This window comes from Bos indicus x Bos taurus, chromosome 8 (assembly GCF_003369695.1).
Source record: "Bos indicus x Bos taurus breed Angus x Brahman F1 hybrid chromosome 8, Bos_hybrid_MaternalHap_v2.0, whole genome shotgun sequence".
Taxonomy (NCBI): Eukaryota; Metazoa; Chordata; class Mammalia; order Artiodactyla; family Bovidae; genus Bos; species Bos indicus x Bos taurus.
This window is the reverse complement of record NC_040083.1, coordinates 111041505-111059010: the sequence shown is the minus strand read 5'-3', so window position 1 is coordinate 111059010 and position 17506 is coordinate 111041505. Positions and strand designations below refer to the sequence as shown.

Below are 17506 nucleotides of genomic sequence, written 5' to 3'. Positions count from 1 at the left end.
CCGGCGCCGAGGGTGGGGCCCAGAGCCAAGTGCTCTCCTGACTCGTCAGTATCCCGGATGTCCGTGAGGACGCGGGGCCTGGGCGGAAGTCTCGGAGTCCGGGCCCAGGGGGCAGAGGCGGGGACAGGGACTTCCGGGGCGGGGCCCCGCGGAGACGGTCCGGGGGGTGGGGCCTGCGCGGGGGCTGTGCCTCCCGGCTCTCGCCCGCCTGCGCTCCTGGGAACCGTTCCAGGGGTCTGCGGCTGTGGTGGGCGCTGGAGGCTCTGCACGCTGGGCGTCGGGTCCCCAACCCCCGGCCCCAGGTCAGCCCCCCGTGTTCCTGGGCTTTCCCGGGGTGCGGGATACACTCAGGGTCAGCCAGGCACGCGGATGGGCTGGTTTACTCGCCCACTGTTGTCCTGGCCGGAAAGACATTGGCGTCCACAAGTGAAAAGAGGGGTGGGTGCGGCAGAGGGAGGGAGGGGGAAGGGGTGAGCCCGCACCCCGCCGCCGCCTCCACGGTCCCCTCAAGTTGGCGGGGGCACGTTTTCCCCACCTCCACCCAGGCTCTGTAACCAGAGGGATGTCCAGAACTTAACGCACTGCGACCCAAGTGGGTATTTATTGGAACGTTAATGTCTTAGAATATTGCCTTAGACTATAATCTACCCAATATTTCACATTTCGTTCTGTAAGCAAATGGACTTCTGTAAAAGTCCTCTCCATTGACAAGCCTTCCTTTTCAAATAATTTTAAACTACCTAATTTTCAAACCAGTCCACCCTAAAGAAAATCAATCCTGAATATTCATGGAAAGGACTGATGCTGAAGCTTCAGTACTTTGGCCACCTGATGCGAAGAGCCGGCTCACTGGAAAAGGCCCTGATGCTGGGAAAGATTGAGGGCAGAAGAAGGGGACGACATAGGATGAGATGGTTGGATGGCATCACTGATTCAATGGACAAGTTTGAGCAAACTCAAGGTGATGGTGAAGGACAGGGAAGCCTGATGTGCTGCAGTTCATGGGGTCAGAAAGAGTCAGACAGGACTTAGTGACTGAACAACAAAAACAATTTTCTTGAAGTCTTCAGTTCAACAGATGTTACTGAACACCTATGCTGTGTGACCCAAGCCCCGGGGATACAAAATTGACAAAGACAGAGATAGGCATGTGAACAGACAGAAGACATCTCAAGAGAAAAGTGTATGCCAGGCAGGGGGAGTGAGCCAGTGCCTGGAGGGCCAGGGAACGCAGTAGTGCATGAGTAAGGTTTGAAGGATAAAAGAAGCGTTCCCTGGTGGCTCAGCTGGTAAAGCGTCTGCCTGAAATGCGGGAAACCGGGTTCAATTCCTGGGCTGGGAAGATCCCCTGGAGAAGGAAATGGCAATCCACTCCAGCACTCTTGCCTGGAAAATCCCATAGACGGAGGAGCCTGATAGGCTACAGTCCATGGGGTTGCAAAGAGTCGGACACGACTGAGCGACTTCACTTTTCTTTCACTCGGGTGAATTAGGCAGAGAAGGAAGTCTGAAACTCCAGGAAAAAGGAACCGCAACCGTGTGATCAGTGTGTTCTTGCCTGTGAACTCAATAAATATCCATTTGAAAAATTTCAACTTTACTAATTTAAATTGGCTCTTGTCCATTGCTCATTCCTATTGTTATTGCACTTCAAGGTAGCTTCTTTCAAAAAAGTTGCCCTTAAAAATCGAGTAATGATTGATGGCCACATCTCTTCTGTGGATATATGATCAGAGTTAGGGATGGCCCAGTGACCACTCTAAGAACGACCACAGCCCCTCTTCTTGAGATCATTCATTCTCCATTTGCCCAGGGCCTCTGGAGCTCCTGCAGCCTCCTGGTAGGCACAGACCAGGGCCTTGGAAATGTTACTTTTGACCTACTTTCTTTAGACGCATCACTCGCTCACCTCCCAGTGGCACAGGTTAAGTTGTGGACACAGATGGCACCTGGAAGAGCTGACTTCTGATTGAGAAGCTGATGTGGAAATAAGTCAGGGTAGTGAGTCAAACTCCAGTACTCTTGCCTGGAAAATCCCATGGGCAGAGGAGCCTGGTGGGCTGCAGTCCATGGGGTCGCTAAGAGTCAGACATGACTGAGCGACTTCCTTTTCACTTTTCACTTTCATGCATTGGAGAAGGAAATGGCAACCCATTCCAGTGTTCTTGCCTGGAGAATCCCAGGGACGCGGGAGCCTAGTGGGCTTCTGTCTATGGGGGTCGCACAGAGTCGGACATGACTGAAGCAACTTAGCAGCAGTGAGTCAAAAGCAAATATCTTCAAAGCTTGGAAAGAACTGGGATTGTCAGACAGATATGAAATGATAATAGTTGTGCAGGATATAGACACAGCTGTAGGCTGCAGTGTTGCCTGGAAGAAGAAAGAGGCTGGGCCCCTGAAAAGGTGCTGTCTGACTGTAGCCCACCTCCCACTAGCTTGATCCTTGCGTCTGACCTACTTGATTAAGACTTGCTTTTGCATGTAAGTTAGCTGGCTGTGGTCCTTTATCACAGAGTACTCATCATCCCTGCAAAGTTGTTGTTTGAATTATCTGACTATGTTCAGAAAAGCATCTGAGTGGCTTTCTGCAATTATAAAACTGTTTCTTCTGGCATTTTTGTTGACGGATAACTGTAAATATTTTTTATCTTAATCTCTGGCTCCAAGTGTGTGACTTTACTTACTCTGGGCAAAAACTGGCTCATTCTCAATAAGGTACAGAGCCCTGGACCAGAGTCGGAAGATACTGCCAGGGGATATTTGCCTCGGGGTGGGGGGTGGGGCTGAGTGGCAGAAGTAATGAAGTGTTCCTGTGACTCAATCCCCCAGTTCTGCTGCTCTCCTGCCCCTGAGCTGTGAAGTTCACAATGTTGACTGAACATTCCAGCCTCGCAACTGCCAGCTGTATAAATTCGGGGAGTTGCTTAAAGTCTCTGTTATACGCTTTGGAAAATGGAGATGCTGCTGCTGTGTCCAGGGGCTGTGAATATCCACTGACTCCGTGTGCATAGTGTGGTCGATACACAGCATGTCTGCAAAGGCACCAGTTCTTTTCATCTCGTGCATGTTTCATGAAGATGCCTGGGAAGAATGATGTTGCGTTTGATGAGATATATTGAAGATGCGCAAATAATTAGTTTGTGATAAAAGTCAAATGTATTAATATTTCTATAATTTAGAGATTAATATCTCAGCAATCACCTACTGCCTACTGACAGTTCACCAGTATTTCTACAGGCCACCTATAGTAATACAGGAAAAGTGACCTTGAGACTCTCCAGCAGAAGCCAGTGACCTTGCTTCAATTAAATGCATAAGATTTTCACATTCATTACAGGCTTCCACATTTATTTCATTCACGTGCTCCTTACACTGGCTGATAGATAATACAATAAAAATCCTGCCAGCTATAAGTGGAGGGGAGAGAAAACCTTCTGTTAAATTCAGTCCATTAATTCTTGATCAGACAGGCAGGTCCATAAATTCATTTTACACTCAAGGACTCATCAGTAACTCTCCTGTCACTTTATTATGAACATCAGGAGTTGTGATCTGGAGGGAAGAGAATTGTTTTAACGTGTAAGCTCTCTCACCCCCTTGACCTCCAGGCTTTCTGCCTCACAGAGCTGAGATAAGGCATTCCCAGCACAGGATCCTTTTTCTCGGGGACTTTTATACAATAAACAAGTTAACTTTTTAAAGGAGAACCGATCTTGCTTGTTTAACTGTGCCCTCTGCCCTGGCAGTATTCTGTCCTGGGCCAGAACTACCCAGTGTAAAAAATTAATGAGCAGAAACCTTAAATATACCTGGGAGACCAGAACGGGAGCTCTCCTGCCCTGCGACAATGGCAGAGCCCAAGACGAAGAGGACTTTTCTTTGCGGCAGAGACGTGGTCAGTGCACAGCCACAGACTGTCTTCCACAGCCCCCACCTCCCTCTTCTCCACAGAAGCACTCTCTTTCCCTCGCTGTGCTGGAACTCCCATGGCTCACCACGGTGGCAGATCCTGAACTGTACTTCCCTGCTGACCCTGAATAAGCCCATCTTCGCTGGAGAAATACCTGGCAGTCTATTTGTTTAAGGTCATCACTTTTCTTGTCCCTACAGGGGCCAGAGAAGGCTCCAGAGCACTTCAGATGTTGTAGCCATGCATTCCGGGAAACATTCAGAAGGACAATGCAGATAGTGGAGTGCAGTTTATTACATTGGCGGGCCCAAGGCAGAGTCTCCTCTTAGCCAAGGACCCTGACCAGTTTTTGTGAAAACCTTATATACCCTAAGTGTACGTGCCCAAACCTACCTCCCCTAATTCCCTGAAACTAGTCTGAATAAGGGAAAAGAAAGATACAATCAAAGTTAACCCATGATTCATATGCCTTAAGCCTAGGTAGTTAACAGTGAACATACCCCTGTGATCATACCCCAATAAGCATAATAGAATTTATGATTCTATTCGGTTACAGAGATAATTAGGTATTCTTTTAGGCTACAGAGAGTCTAGGTATGACCCCTGGGGCTCTTCCTTCCAGGGGCCTGGTTTTCCAGTTGGTATGTCGTTACTGTAGATACTGGGCATATAGCTCTAAGTCCACAGTCCGGCGCAAGATGGAGTCCTGCTTTCAAGACAGAGACTGTTCTGTCTGTTTCCTCCTTCACTGGGTGAGCAAGGAGGGGTGGTACCCACGTTGCTCCTTTGGGCTCACTGCTTTTCCTGCTGACCCTGCAGTTTGAGGGTACATCTTTCTCGTGGATCCAAACTCACGCCCTCTTGTATGTGAGATCCTCCAGGCTTTATTTGGGATCTATGTAAAGGCTTCTTCTTTCCAGTTCAGGCCTTGCTCTGTGAGTTTGCCTTTGGCACTTCAGTCTCATCTTGAGATCAGACCGTTTCAACCAAAGCTGGCTGAAAATGCCACTGGCCTGGTTCCTGGGAAGGGGTGTTTCAGATAATGGGGGCTTCCTAGATGGCTCAGCGGGTAAAGAATCTGCCTGCAATGCAGGAGACGCAGGAGCCATGAGTTTGACCCCTGAGTTGGGAAGATCTCCCAGAGGAGGAAATGGCAACCCACTCCAGTATACTTGACTGGGAAATCCCATGGACAGAGGAGCCTGCTGGGCTACAGTCCAAAGGGTCCCAAAGACTTAGCACAGCACGTAGCACAGCTTCAGATAAAGTAGCACTGAGTTTTTCAGCCTTTGGCCTTTTCCTTCTGGGGAGAGACATTATTGTATTGCCAATTGGGAAAGATTGAAAGCAAAAGGAGAAGAGGGTGATAGAGGGTGAGATGGTCGGATGGCATCAGCAACTCAGCAGACATGAGTTTGAGGCGACTGTGGGAGATCGTGAAGGACAGGGAAGCCTGGTGTGCTGCAGTTCACGGGTTTGCAAAGAGTTGGAGGGCAAGACTTAACAACTGAACAACAGCAACTGTGTATGGGAAGATGCAAGAGTCTGGGCTCGCTGAACCCCTTCCTTTCATAGGCACCTCAGTGTTTTCACATCCTAATTTCCTCAGGGCTCACTCTAAGGAGCAGCTGCAGTCTGATAGCTTCCCCTGGCTGATACTCTTTGGTTCCTCCCTGAGTTCCCTCAGGGCTGGCCGACTCTCCTTCAGAGTTGGCTGGACTGCTGATGACTGTGGCATTCTGTGTTTACTGATGTGGCGGGCAATATTCCGCTTCTCAGTATCTCCATTTCCTTAGTGTTCCAGTCAGTGAAACAGGCCAGTACCTTACCCCTTTCACTTGAAAGAAAAACAACTCAGGGAGAGCATCGCCTCAGGATTTTACTGAGAGTCCTCATTCTTCACAAATCCCAAAGGCTGACCCAGAGGTTACAAACTTCCCGAGGTTCTACTCTGTTGCAACATGTAGATTTGCTTCTTTGCTCTCGTTTTTGAGCCTCCCCTCAGGAAGACAGCATCCACTCACTAAAGCTTTCAGCCATAAAGGGACCTAGGACTGCCAAAGAAAAATGGCAGTTTTTCCAAGCCCAGGTTCGACACTTAAGGCATCTGCTGTCAGAACAGATGAAAAACCTGTCCTCTCCAGCACTGAGTGACCTTCCTCTGACCTCTGGAAGGTAGATTTTCCTAAAGAAGGGGTGCTTTGTTGTACCCCCTCAAAAGACACTGCTCTCCCGATCACTGCCCAGATGTCCTTTAACCCTGCGATGTACAAGCTGTTTCCACGTAGTACTTTCCTCCTGCGGGAACTCGAAATAATGTACTGACTTGAAGGTTCTTGTGGAATCTTCTTAAAAATACATATTTTATTGTTCTGAACATTAAAAGGATAATAAGGGAATGTTATGAACAATTCTACTGGCATAAATTCAACAATTTAAATGAAATGTACCAGTTCCTGTAGAAGCACAAACTGCCAAATTTCATCCAATATGAAAGAAATAATCTAAATATTCTTGTAACTATTAAAGAAATGGAATTCATCATAGTGAAAACCCCTGGAAAAAGACATCTCCAGGCCCTGATAATTTCACAGCTGAATTCAACCAAATGTTTGAAGACTTAACACTGATTCTACACAATTGTTTTCAGAAAATACAAGATGAGGGAGCATGTCCCAACTTATTTTATGCTGATATTAACCTAGTCCAAAACCTGACCAAAACAATACAAAAAAAGGAAACTACAGACCAATGTCTCTTGTGAATAGACATTACAAATCCTCAACAAAATATTAATAAGTGGATGATGAGAAAGTAAGATGAGAGTAAGATGATGAGCCCATCTCACATGAGTGAGAAAGAATTATATTGCTTTACCAAGCACGGTTTATTCCAGACATTCAAGGAAGGTGCAATATTTGAAAACCCATTAAGGTAGTCTACAATATTAACAGGCTAGGAAGAAAAACTCACATGATTATACTAACTGATGCATAAAATGCATTTGACATAATCCCATTTATGATAAAAACCCAGAAAACGGGGATAGGAGAGAACTTCCTCAATAAATCTACAAAATATCTACAAACACCTAATGCTAACATCATAGTCACTGATGTGATGAAAGAATGCTTTCCCCGAGGATGGGGAACAGGCAAGACAAGAATGTCCTCTCCCACCAGGCCTTCCAACAAAGTCCTGGAGACCAGAAAGAACTTTACTGGACGAACTTCTGGAGTGCTACTTTTGTGGAGTGGGAGACAGAAGCCAGGTTGAAAAAGTGGGGAAAGGAATGGAAATGGTTCATCAAGGAGGTTTGGAATGGTGACCCAGGTAAGATCACAGGTCAGCTCCATTTTCTCTCTTCAACAAGTTCCAAGCTGATTCCAGTGAGATAATCAGTTGGCCCCTCTCTCCCTAACATTGGAGAAGTATCAGTTCAGTTCAGTCGCTCAGTCATCTCCGACTCTTTGCAATCCCATGAGCTGCAGCACACTAGGCCTCCCTGTCCATCACCAACTTCCAGAGTCCACCCAAACCCATGTCCATTGAGTCAGTGATGCCATCCAACCATCTCATCCTCTGTCATCCCCTTTTCCTCCTGCCCTCAATCTTTCCCAGCATCAAGATCTTTTCCAATGAGTCAGGTCTTTGCATCAGGTGGCCAAAGTATTGGAGTTTCAGCTTCAGCATCAGTCCTTCCAATGAACACTCAGGACTGATCTCCTTTAGAATGGACTGGTTGGATCTCCTTGCAGTCCAAGGGACTCTCAAGAGTCTTCTCCAACACCACAGTTCAAAAGCATCAGTTCTTCTGCACTCAGCTTTCTTTAGAGTCCAACTCTCACATCCATACATGACCACTGGAAAAACCATAGCCTTGACTAGACGGACCTTTGTTGGCAAAGTAATGTCTCTGCTTTTTAATATGCTGTCTAGGTTGGTCATAACTTGCCTACCAAAGAGTAAGCGTCTTTTAATTTTATGGCTGCAATCACATAGAGAAGTATATATAGCTTTAAATATCTGAGATGAACACAATCTTAGTAAAGGCTGTTGGAAATCTTAGACATCACCTAGTGTAACATTCTAAGCATTTTCCACAGCACCTGGCCCATGTGGATAATTGCTCTAGTAAATTTGACAGGTGAGGAAACTGAAGTTCAAGTAGATTATCTCCCCACAGCCAGATACTGTTTGCTAGGTTGGAAATGCCCTTCTCCCTAGTGACTCTTTGCCACCTCATGGACCGCAGAATGCCAGGCTTCCCTGTCCATCACAAACTGCCAAAGCTTGCTCAAACTCACGTCCATCGTGTTGGTAATGCCATCCAACCATCTCATCCTCTGTCTTCCCCTTCTCCTCACCACAGATTAATCTCATCTCTTCCACAGAATTCCCTGGTTTCTTAAAGCATGAGTCCTCCTGGCCCCCTTTACTCATTTTACTCGTATGTACTGTTGTAACTTGTCATTATGTATTCAGTCATACAAATTATGTTTTCTTCACTAAACTTCCCTGGTGGGCTTCCCTGGTGGCTCAGCAGGTAAAGAATCCACCTGCAATGTGGGAGACCTGGGTTCGATCCCTGGGTTGAGAAGATTGCCTGGAGAAGGGAGAGGCTACCTACTCCAGTATTCTGGTCTGGAGAGTTCCATGGACTGTGTAGTCTATGGGATTGCAAAGAGTAGGACACGACTGAGCGACTCTCACTTTCACTCTCGAAATTGCCATCTCCCAAGGGCAAGGATCCAGTGGGTTTTCCTTATAGTTAGCACAGAACACACGCCTAGACAATTATTTGTGAATTGTATTTTTCGCTCCTGTCTAGGGCAGGAAGTCCTTGACACACGTGTTTCAAGTGACAGGATACTGAGCATTTTTCCAATAAAAAATTCTGCTGTGTCGAATTATTGACCCACTTTAAGGCCATTTGCCATCCCCGAATCTTTCACCACAGCTGCACTAAATTCAGCTGTCCAGCCTGAGCCCCAACTTTGCCCAAGTGTCCCTTATCCTCCTCCTGGAATTGCACCCTGTTTGGCCCCAGGTCTTTGCAGATGGTGACTGCAGCCATGAAATTAAATGACGCTTGCTCCTTGGAAGGAAAGTTATGACCAGTCTACACAGCATATTAAAAAGCAGAGACATTACTTTGCCAAAGTCTGTCTAGTCAAAGCTATGGTTTTTCCAGTAGTCATGTATGGATGTAAGAGTTGGACTATAAAGAAAGCTGAGCACCAAAGAATTGATGCTTTTGAACTGTGGTGTTGGAGAAGACTCTGGAGAGTCCCTTGGACTGCAAGGAGATCCAACCAGTACACCCTAAAGGAAATCAATCCTGAATATTCACTGGAAGGACTGATGCTGAAGCTTCAATACTTTGGCCACCTGATGCAAAGAACTAACTCACTGGAAAAGACCCTGATGCTGGGAAAGATTGAAGGCAGGAGGAGAAGCGGACGACAGAGGATGAGATGGCTGGATGGCATCACGGACTCAATGGACATGAGTTTGAGTAAACTCTGGGAGTTGGTGATGGACAGGGAAGCCTGGCATGCTGTGGTCCATGGGGTCGCAAAGAGTCGGACACGACTTGAGCGACTGAACTGAGCTGAACTTTCCCTCTTGGGATGGTTCTTCAGCTCCAGGCCGCCTCCACCACAGGTGTCCCTAGACGTCTCAGAATCGTCGGCCGCACCAAGCAGTCGATACGAGAGCCCAGTGTGGCCTGGAAACCACATTTATTCGTAAAGCAGTTCGTTCCCAAAGCGCTTTCACAAGCATCTCATTTGGTCCTCCACAGCCCAAACGGAACCCAAGTCTCCGGTTCCTTTCCGTTGTTTCAGCTGGGACGTTAAGCTTCCTCGTGTTAAGTGAGGCTTTTGGTCCTATCTTCAGGGGTAGCCCAAGCCATTTTCCTCAGGCGGACCTGGGACCCCCGACAGACTCTCGCCGGGCCCGCCCACCGCCCGCCTGGAACCTCGGCTGCCCACACGGGAATTCCCGCCAGCAGCCGAGACAAGGATAACAGCGGAGCCAAAAATCCTTCCCGGCTTTCCGGCCCTCAGACGCCGCTTCAGGGGACTCTCTAGGCTGCCTCCGCGTCTCCGTGGTTCTTCCGGTTTCTCTACTCGCGCTATTCCCGCCTCTTCCCCTCCGCCGCCGGGATTTAACGAACTCTCGCGATATCTAGGCCTCTTCCTAGGCCTACTCGGGTCGGCAGCGGCAAGACTGTTTGGCCGCCTCTACAAGGTATGTGGTCCGCGGGCGCTATGCCGGTCCGCCGGCTTCGGGAGGCACACGTCTGGGGCCCCCGGGTGGGGATGCGGCCGATTGTCCGGCCCGGGGGCCCCGATGGCTTGTGCGGGGGGAAGATGGGGCCGGCCGCTCGCCCTGAGCGCCCTGTGCTTCCAGGTCCCGGCCATGTTCAGCTCCAGTGCCAAGATTGTCAAGCCCAACGGCGAGAAGCCGGACGAGTTCGAGTCGGGGATCTCCCAGGTGAGGGGGCGGGCGAGCCGGGGTCCCGGAGAGGGTCGGGGTGAGTGAAGGCTGCGCGCGCTGAGCGTGGGCTGCGCCCTCTGCCGCCCCACAGGCCCTGCTGGAGCTGGAGATGAACTCGGACCTCAAGGCGCAGCTGCGGGAGCTGAACATCACGGCCGCCAAGGCAAGGGGGTCCCCCCGGGGTGGGCTTCGGGTTCCCCCAGGACGGGGCGGGGCTTGGGCATGTGCTCGGGCCGCCGGTAGTGCCGGGGTCCCCCTCCCCGCCTAACTGCACCTGTGCCTCTCTTCCCGCTTCGACTCTAGGAGATCGAAGTTGGCGGTGGCCGGAAAGCTATTATTATCTTCGTCCCCGTCCCGCAGCTGAAGTCTTTCCAGAAAATCCAGGTGCGCCTGGTGCGCGAGCTGGAGAAGAAGTTTAGCGGGAAGCACGTCGTCTTCATCGCCCAGGTGCGTCCGCGGGGCACGTCGTGTTGGGTCGCTGGAGTGAGGGCTTGTGTTGGTAGAGTCACTGGTCGCCGCTTGCACGAGGTTAAAGAGAGAGGGGGTACTGCTGCCGGGTGGCCACCTGATGCGAAGACCTGACTCATTGGAAAAGACCCTGATGCTGGGAAAGATTGAAGGCAGGAGGAGAAGGGGAGGACAGAGGATGAGATGGCTGGGTGGCATCACCGACTCTAAAGACATGAGTTTGAGTAAGCCCTGGGAGATGGTGATGGAGAGGGAAGCCTGGCGTGCTGCAGTCCATGGGGTGGCAAAGAGTCGCACACGACTGAGCGACTTCCCTTTCACTTTTCACTTTCCTGCATTGGAGAAGGAAATGGGCAACCCACTCCAGTGTTCTTGCCTGGGGAATCCCAGGGACGGGGGAGCCTGGTGGGCTTCCATCTATGGGGTCACACAGAGTTGGACACGACTGAAGCGACTTAGCAGCAGCAGCAGCAGCTGGGAGGAAAAGGCATGCAAAGGAATGGTTGGTAGGGTAAGGAGAAAATGGTTAAGAGGCTGTGTTTTTGTTTTTTAAGTTAGGTTGGGCCTTCTTGCAAACAGAAATCTCTAGGACTTAAGTGCTTAGCTGACGAGTAAGTCAAGGAGTAGTATTCTGACTTAGTACCTGTAAGTGGGTAGTGGGTTGGATGAAATGTAAACAGGTGTGTAATATTTGGGGGATCAGTCACATTTTTCCAGTTACATTTTACTATAAGCTGGAGAAGGCAATGGCACCCCACTGCAGTACTCTTGCCTAGAAAATTCCATGGATGGAGGAGCCTGGTAGGCTGCAGTCCATGGCGTCTCTAAGAGTATAACTGAGCAACTTCACTTTTCACTTTAATGCATTGGAGGAGGAAATGGCAACCCACTCCAGTGTTCTTGCCAGGAGAATCCCAGAGACGGGGGAGCCTGGTGGGCTGCCAGAACACGACTGACAGGACTTAGCAGCAGCAGCGGGTTCTGAAAGAATAAATGAGGTCAGGAAGTACTTCAGAGATTTTTACTCACTTGTTGGGTCTAGGTTGTTTGACTTTCTGGAGCTTTGAATTTATTCAGCCATTAAGTCCTTTGGTTTGTAAAGTAGTTTTGATAGTGCTTAGTTTTCTGACAACTGAAGTCTTTTTAAAAGTTTGTTCATTGATAATTTTTACCTTACAGAGGAGAATTCTGCCTAAGCCAACTCGAAAAAGCCGTACGAAAAATAAGCAGAAACGTCCCAGGAGGTAGGTTTCTCCAGCATCGAAAATGTGTGTACCCCTCTTAATAACCATTGTTGATTGGCGTGGGTTATTTATAGTAAGAGTTATATAAGTTTTTTAAGTGTGAGTGATGTAGGAAAGCCATTCACATGGGAATTTTTATCAAGTAACTGGGTTTCTGTAACTGTGTGAAATGTTTTAAGGTTGATTCTGGAGGTAAGAGTTACATACACGCACATAGGTGGTACAGTAGGTCGCCGCGCTCACCAAAGGTGAGACTTTGATCCGGTTCTTCGGGTAAAGGAGGAGCGGTGAGGAGGGGTCCAGGGAGCGTGGGGGGGTAGAGTATACCCGATGTGGGCTGGCGGCACGGTGTGTTCTCACTGTTTACTTTTGTTGTCGATTTGACGTTGAAAAACTAGACTTGTTTGTTGCTCATGGCAGAGGTTAAAGGTGTTGCGGGTGATGCATGTTTTATGAACCTGATTGACTTGCAGGTTATCTGCTGTAAACTAGATACTGGAGGGTGGCTCCTTGGTCTGAGCTTTCTGGTGTTGTGTTGAAGTCGCTGACTCCACACACTTGGTTTCTTGGGTCCCTGCAGGCCTGCCTTGGGCGGTTTGAGAAAGGACTTGAGCATCAGTGCTGGTGGGGTAAAGGGCATCACTCATCCTCCCTCCGTCCAGCCAGTGTTCGTGGTGCTGGCGTCTGAGCCAGGGAGTGCCTAGAAGCAGGGCATGAGGGTCTCTAGTGTTGTGGACGGGTGTTGATGGTGCCACGTTGTGGAGGCTGGAGAGGCTGGAGAGGCACGTGCCGGGCGTTACGGAACTTGGCTGTTGGTGCTTTGGTCTTGTTTTCAGGGCAGTTGGGGTAGCAGTAGAATGTAGAACTGTTGGAGGGGGCTATTCTGGATAGTTTGCAGGAGATCAAATACAGGGGATAATCAAGGAGGTTTCATTTGTTAATGCTGCTACTCAGGTAGTTTTGCAGCCTGGGTCCTGACGGCCTGAGTTAGTCCTTGACTGTAAGAGCAGCCCCTTTGCTCTGCACGCGGTGAAGGTGCTGACTCCCAGGTCTGTAGCCGTGGCTCTCCCTCGGCGCAAGCCTGTCTCCACTTCTCAGCTGATGACGCCAGCCTGTCCCATGGCCTGGCGCAGACCCGGGAGTCTTCCCTTCCCTTGCGCTGAGCGATCCCCCGCCCCCCCTCCGGTCTGCCTTCCTGCCTGCGGCTTCTCTTCCTTCTGCGCTCATCTTTCTCCCGCACGAGTTGTGTGCAGGGTCTCGGTCGCTTTCCTTCTGAAGCAGCCTAGCTCTGCTGCTTCGTGATTGTCAAGTTGTGCTTTTCCTCAGAAGTTTAGATCAGGCTAGAGTTTGAGTTTGAGACCAGCTAGATTCCGTTCTATTCTTGTGTTTTGAAGGAAGTAAATAACAGGGTCCATAGTGCTTTCCTAACCCGTAAGGGTGTGCTTGGCCAGCGGTTAGCAGCCATTCGTCAGCTGGGCTGACCGTCTGATTTGTGTGCTGAGGTGCTGAAGCTGCTCTTGGCCTTGGAGCAGTGGAGCTTTGTGGTCATTTAGGAGCCCCTTCCGTGTGTGCAGAGCTGCCGGACAAAGAGAAACGAGTAGGACGTGGTGTCTGAGCCACTGAGGGGTGAATAAGACCTGGACACGTTCCGTAATAAAAGGGAGCCCTGCAGACGTTGGGAGCGAGAACAGTCTCTTCATTCTCTCGTTCCTGGTATCCTGTGGTACAAAACTAATAGGCTATAAGTTTGGGGTTAATTGAACCTTGTCTGGCAGCCAGATGGGTTGTGAACTTGGAGTCATATCCAGGAGAGGAGCAAGGCTCCCTTGGCAGTCTGGGATGGGATGGGCTGAGATTGGGACCCTCATGGGAGGGACCACATCCTAGAGCTGGGGTAGAACAGTGTCCTTTGGGTGGGGTGTTGCCTCATTCCATCACAGGAACAGGGAGGGGCTTTGGTGCATCTTAGAGGCCAGGGACCCCTCAAAGTGTCTTCGGTAGATAAAGCCTGTGGTGACATCTAAGCATTTGACAACACTGGAGAAGATCATTTTGGAAGAGAGGTTACTACAGAGAATCATGTGAATGACAACCTAAAGGTGTGTCCTATAATAAAAGTCATCACTAGTCTCCTTTTCTGGAGATGATCACTCATGACAGCTGGTGTGTGTGGTTTACAACACGCTGGCTTTGGAAGTGAGATGGGAGTGTGTGTGTCTCCCTCTCCTCGTGTGGCAGCGGCTCTGCTGTGATACATGAGACGAAAGGACGTAACTCGAAAGCTCGTGTTGCTGTGGCTTCGGGAACCTGGAGCCTTCCACTCAGGGTTTGACTTGTGGAGGTGCCCTGGAGGGCAGACCTTGCTGGGTTTCTCACTTTTGTCGCTGTGTTCTTCAAGCCGCACTCTGACCGCTGTGCACGACGCCATCCTGGAGGACTTGGTTTTCCCAAGTGAGATCGTGGGCAAGAGGATCCGCGTGAAGCTGGACGGCAGCCGACTCATAAAGGTCCATCTGGACAAAGCTCAGCAGAACAACGTGGAGCACAAGGTAGGGACTGGCCTCCCGGGGAGGGGCCAGATGCAAGCCCGCCCCCTGGGGGAGGGGCCAGATGCAGGCCCGCCCCCCGTGGGGGAGGGGCCAGATGCAAGCCCGCCCCCGTGGGGGAGGGGCCAGATGCAGGCCCGGCCCCCCACCCCCCACCCCCCCTGGGGGAGGGGCCAGACGCTGCCCGGGCCGGGGTGAGCCCAGCCGGCCCCAGTGGTGCTGAACCTGCCTGTGGGAGCCGACTGCCTTGGGGGCTGATCAGGTTAAATTGGGAGATGTTTTAAACACTGGAATTGTTTTAAATTGTTAGGAGAAATGGATGTGAAGTAATTCCATGGTGTGTGTTAGGCTGAACTTAAGGCTGGGTGGTGGTCAAGATAGACTCTGGGGAGAACTATCATTTGGCTTCATTTCGGGTAAACCGTCACCCCCGGGTCTCCGAGTGACCCATAGGAGCCAGCAGGCGGCGCAGGGGTGGAGCCCTTTGCCCACCACAGCTTGCCCCGTTTGGAGCTACCGTCCCCTGTGTGTGTTGTGACCATTTATCTCTTCTCTTGTAGGTTGAAACGTTTTCTGGTGTCTATAAGAAGCTCACGGGCAAGGATGTTAATTTTGAATTCCCAGAGTTTCAGTTGTAAACAAACGACTAAATAAAATAATATTCTCAGTGCTGTGTTTTGGGCGTGGTTTTCAGACTTGCAGAGCTGCGGATGCAGAGCTGTCTGGATTTTCGGGTCGCTTCCTGCTCAGGCTGGGGGGTCTTGGACTGACGGCGCCTGTCGTCAGGGCCCCGTGTTGGTTTCCCAGCACAGTGGCTCACTTACACATGTGTTCATATTTTTCAGATTCTTGCCCCTTGTAGGTGATTATAAGCACATGTGTAGTTCATGGGCACTCAGTAGGCCCTCAGGGGTGGTCATCTGTGTTACATGGTGGAGCCCACTTCTGAGCTGCAGGGTTTGTCTTGGGGACAGTGACTGGCCGAGGACCCCGCTGCCCCAGCCTCCTGCCTGCCTGACGGCCTCCATGGCCTTCACAGTCCTCCTTGATTCTGGGCAGCCTCCTATATTAAGATCCCTGGTGACCTCGGGATCTTGGGTGTGACATGCCCTGACACCTCTCCACCATGGGGCCCTGGGTGCGCCACGCTTGCACCGTTGTCCGTGCTGGCTGGGCTCCTGTGCTGCAAGCCAGCGGGCCGTGTGGCCTGTTGTCCCTCTGCCATCAGGAGCTCTGGAGAAGTGAAGCCTTGAGGGGAGGGCGGGTGAGGTTAACGTCCTTGTGGACAAAGTGTCCCGAGATACGGCTGCACAGAGGTGACCTCTGGGGAAGATTCCCAGCTGGAGACACATGGGCTTGCTGGGGCTCTCGTGTCCAGATGTCTCGGTTATATCTGAGAAATGTAAATAATAACTGGGACGTGGGCCAGACTCTTGTCCGACCCCTTGGAAGTGGCCCGGCTCTTTGGCAGTCAGTGTTGGGCCGGGGGCGGTGGGGTGAAGACCGGAGGCCCAGAGGAGAAGCACCAGTGATGCTGGAGGCTTTTTGGTGCTTGTTGGCAAGGCAGCTGTAAATGCGATTGTGACCTAAAACGGCTCTAATTTACAATCTGCTTCAAGTAGGCAAGTGAATATCAGAAATGCACGTTAAAACCACAAGCTATCACCTGGCACCTGTCAGAATGCTGCTCATAGAGGTAACAGAATGGAGGTAACAATGTTGAAAACAAGAAAACACTGGTGGAGTGTGTGTTAGTGCGGCCACTACAGAGAAGTAGGCAGGTTCCTCCAAAAAAGGAGTTGCTGTGATCTCACAATTCCATTGCTGAGGATTTATGCAAAAGTAATGAAAACATCAAAGGGATGTCTGTCCTCCCAGGCTTATTGCAGCATTATTCACAATAGTCAAGGTACTGAAACCTACCTGCCTGTCACGGGACAAATGGATAAAAGCTACAGATAGAGATGTACAATCAAACACCCTCGTGAGGAGGAGGGGTGTCCTTCATTGGACAGCGTGCTTTTCCCTGGAGGTCATAAGCTAAGTGAGGTAATCCAACAGAAAGACACAATGATTGTAACTTTCATGCGGGTCTAAGGAAGCCAAACTAGAAGGGGCGGTGGTTGCCAGGGTGGTGCTGGCAGGTGGGGACTGGGAGAGAGGTTTCAGGGACACGTGTGCAGCTAGTAAGTCCTGGAGAGCTGATAGCGCAGTGCAGTGAACACAGACAGCTATGTTGTATTAAAACCGTCAAGATTCCTGAGAGCTAGATCTTAATTATTCCCACCACAAGAGAGAAATGACGGGCTTCCCTGGTAGTCCATTGGCTAAAGACTCCACTCCCAGTGCAGGCGGCCTGGGCTTGATCCCTGGTCAGGGAACTAGGATCCTGACTGCCGCAGCTAAGACCTGTCAGCCAAGAAATTTTAAATCAACATTTAAAAAAGCAATGAGAACTCTGATGTAATGAAGTGCTAACTGATGCCACCCCTGTAGGCAACCATATTACCCTGTTCAGATGTGTCAGATCAATGTGCTGTACACCTTGGTCTTGAATGTTGGGTGTCAGATATGTTTCAATTAAAAATACAGTTTTTATTTAAAAAATGCATGCTCTTTGTCAAGATGAGGAAATCCCCCATCTGTTCCCATTTTTCTGAGAGTTTCTATCATCGAAGTGTGTGGATTTTGTCAGATGCTTTCTGCTTCAACTGATGTGACATGTAGCTTTTCTGTGTTAGTTTATTGGTATGGTGGGTCACTTTAGTCAATTTTTCACTGTAGCTGATTTTTGAATATTGACCCAGCCTTGCATCCCCAAAATACCACAGTCA

At 49.9% G+C, this 17506-nt stretch overlaps 1 protein-coding gene across 1 annotated transcript; it reads left to right on the top strand.

The window, feature by feature from the left end:
• Positions 1-10051: 10051 nt before the first annotated feature.
• On the top strand, positions 10052-15339 carry RPS7 (ribosomal protein S7). The gene is made up of 7 exons (XM_027550699.1): positions 10052-10165; positions 10328-10411; positions 10506-10577; positions 10718-10861; positions 12062-12126; positions 14525-14675; positions 15233-15339. The coding sequence occupies exons 2-7, from the start codon at positions 10337-10339 to the stop codon at positions 15308-15310; spliced, it is 585 nt and encodes a 194-aa protein (XP_027406500.1). The 5' UTR covers positions 10052-10165; positions 10328-10336; the 3' UTR covers positions 15311-15339.
• Positions 15340-17506: the final 2167 nt, after the last annotated feature.

What these genes read in the sequence shown, in the direction of transcription:
- RPS7 (XM_027550699.1), top strand. Translation starts at nt 10,337, where the DNA reads ATGTTCAGCTCCAGTGCCAAGATTGTCAAGCCCAACGGCGAGAAGCCG. An exon ending in TCGAGTCGGGGATCTCCCAG is followed by an intron (nt 10,412 to 10,505) that starts GTGAGGGGGCGG and finishes GCCGCCCCACAG; the next exon opens with GCCCTGCTGGAGCTGGAGAT. An exon ending in TGAACATCACGGCCGCCAAG is followed by an intron (nt 10,578 to 10,717) that starts GCAAGGGGGTCC and finishes CTTCGACTCTAG; the next exon opens with GAGATCGAAGTTGGCGGTGG.